Genomic DNA, 1,775 nt, shown 5'->3' with positions numbered 1-1,775 from the left:
ATAATGTCAAACGAACACCAAAAAATACTTTTATTTCAACATTTTTCACGTGAAAAATTATACAAATCAAACACACTAATTAACAATTCCCAGTAAAATAATTTCTAGACAATTCAATTTCCTGGAATTCGTTTTCTTTCCACTCAAATTCTATCTTTACAATCAAACAGACTCATATAATCAAAACCTTACTAGCGTACCTTATGCATGCAGAAAATTCAGCTTAAACGTAGGATGTTCACCAATCTTAATCATCCAATTATGATCACAAATAACCAACCAAAAGTTAAATCAATATTAGCACCATAAGTTTGGATGAGTACGTAATTTTATCTCGTTACATTCAAATGGTTGAACTCATCATTTTTCATGTACGGTAGCCGGTTTTCCTTTTTCACTGTTAGTATATCTACTCGATTGCAATCACAACTTATTGTTGATGAGACCAAAAACAAGAAGCAGCCCCATAGCCAGAGAGTGATCCATGTAGGGCTCCACCACCATTGTCAATACATCTTCACCTAGAATCACTCCACTTGTCGTTATCTTTCTCTTTACCTGTCCCACAAAATGTGAAACTTGTTAGATTGAGGTCTTAAAACTAGAATAAGTTCAGAAGCGGATTACAGACACTGCCCGGTACACACAGCACAAAAAATTTCGCGCATGATCAGGAGGGATTAAGTGCTTTTGTGTAAGTGATTTTTCTGAAGTTAATTTCCTTTACACTCATTTTTCAATCACACATTCTTCAAAAAATAAAAATAAAAACAAAAATCTCATATTTTCCGATAAATTTTCCAATTTTTCAACTACACATTTCCAAAAATATCAAGTTTCAAATATCACTTCCACGCAATTACTAATTTTTTAGGTACATATCACGGAATGAATATATAATAAGAGGATAACAAGTTGTGGGTCCTATGAAAGGTGAGGATAAAATTTTTGTTTACAGCTTAAAACTAAAAAGTTAAGGTTCACCAAACATGCATAAATTCCTAGGTGTGGAAGAAATGAAGAGTAATATTGGTTAACACCATGGGTACTGTTAAGCATCAGTTGGTGTAATGCTAGATTGGTGCTAAGTACCGATGGTGTTATATAGCATTAAAAGAAAAGAGTTAAATATTACTAACCTCTGCGACAAGTCCGCCGAAGTTGTCAATTATTTTGCAGGATGACTTGCAACTTTGATTTTCCATGGTATATTGACATGGTTGATTCACATCTAAACCAACCACAACTTCCAAGTGTGTGTATGCTCCAAGAATTCCCAGTTTTTTTCTTACGCGAAATCCAGGCTTCCTCTTATCCGTGCCACTAACTCTGTAACCCTCCCACCGCCCCAAAACTGTAAATTTCTGCATACAAGTAGGAAATGTTAAATTAACCACAGTAATAAAGGTTGTATAACTTTTCAAAACACTTATTGTTATTAACCTTCTTAACTATTGTGAACAGAACTTTGCCTGTGATATCCATAAGAAAAACTTGGCTGCTACATTTGTGATTATAGTTATCGACTCGATATACAACTCGGCCGCTCGAATTAAACACAGTGCACCCATGGCTGTGTAGAATCAGAGACTTCATCCAAACAGTGAATACTTCTTGTTTAGATGAAGTAGAAGAAGAAAGTGTGTGTGGATACACTTTTGCCATGCAAAAAACAAAATTGTATGCTACAGCTCTAAACTTAATTTAGAAACTTAGTGCATGTGTGACTTGCAATCACAGTTGACTATATACTCTCTGGCCATTTTTGTAGATGA

At 34.6% G+C, this 1,775-nt stretch overlaps 1 protein-coding gene across 1 annotated transcript; it reads right to left on the bottom strand.

Moving 5' to 3' along the window:
• Positions 1–237: 237 nt before the first annotated feature.
• Positions 238–1,775, bottom strand: LOC111366503 (protein LURP-one-related 2-like). The gene is made up of 3 exons (XM_022987243.1): positions 1,444–1,775; positions 1,140–1,364; positions 238–558 (listed from the first exon to the last, which is right to left on the bottom strand). The coding sequence occupies exons 1-3, from the start codon at positions 1,663–1,665 to the stop codon at positions 424–426; spliced, it is 582 nt and encodes a 193-aa protein (XP_022843011.1). The 5' UTR covers positions 1,666–1,775; the 3' UTR covers positions 238–423.

This window comes from Olea europaea, chromosome 18 (assembly GCF_002742605.1).
Source record: "Olea europaea var. sylvestris chromosome 18, O_europaea_v1, whole genome shotgun sequence".
Classification (NCBI taxonomy): Eukaryota; Viridiplantae; Streptophyta; class Magnoliopsida; order Lamiales; family Oleaceae; genus Olea; species Olea europaea.
The sequence above is the reverse complement of the archived record's forward strand: the minus strand, read 5'-3'. Positions and strand labels throughout refer to the sequence as shown.

What these genes read in the sequence shown, in the direction of transcription:
- LOC111366503 (XM_022987243.1), bottom strand. Translation starts at nt 1,665, where the DNA reads ATGGCAAAAGTGTATCCACACACACTTTCTTCTTCTACTTCATCTAAA. An exon ending in TGTTCACAATAGTTAAGAAG is followed by an intron (nt 1,365 to 1,443) that starts GTTAATAACAAT and finishes ACTTGTATGCAG; the next exon opens with AAATTTACAGTTTTGGGGCG. An exon ending in TCGGCGGACTTGTCGCAGAG is followed by an intron (nt 559 to 1,139) that starts GTTAGTAATATT and finishes TTTGTGGGACAG; the next exon opens with GTAAAGAGAAAGATAACGAC.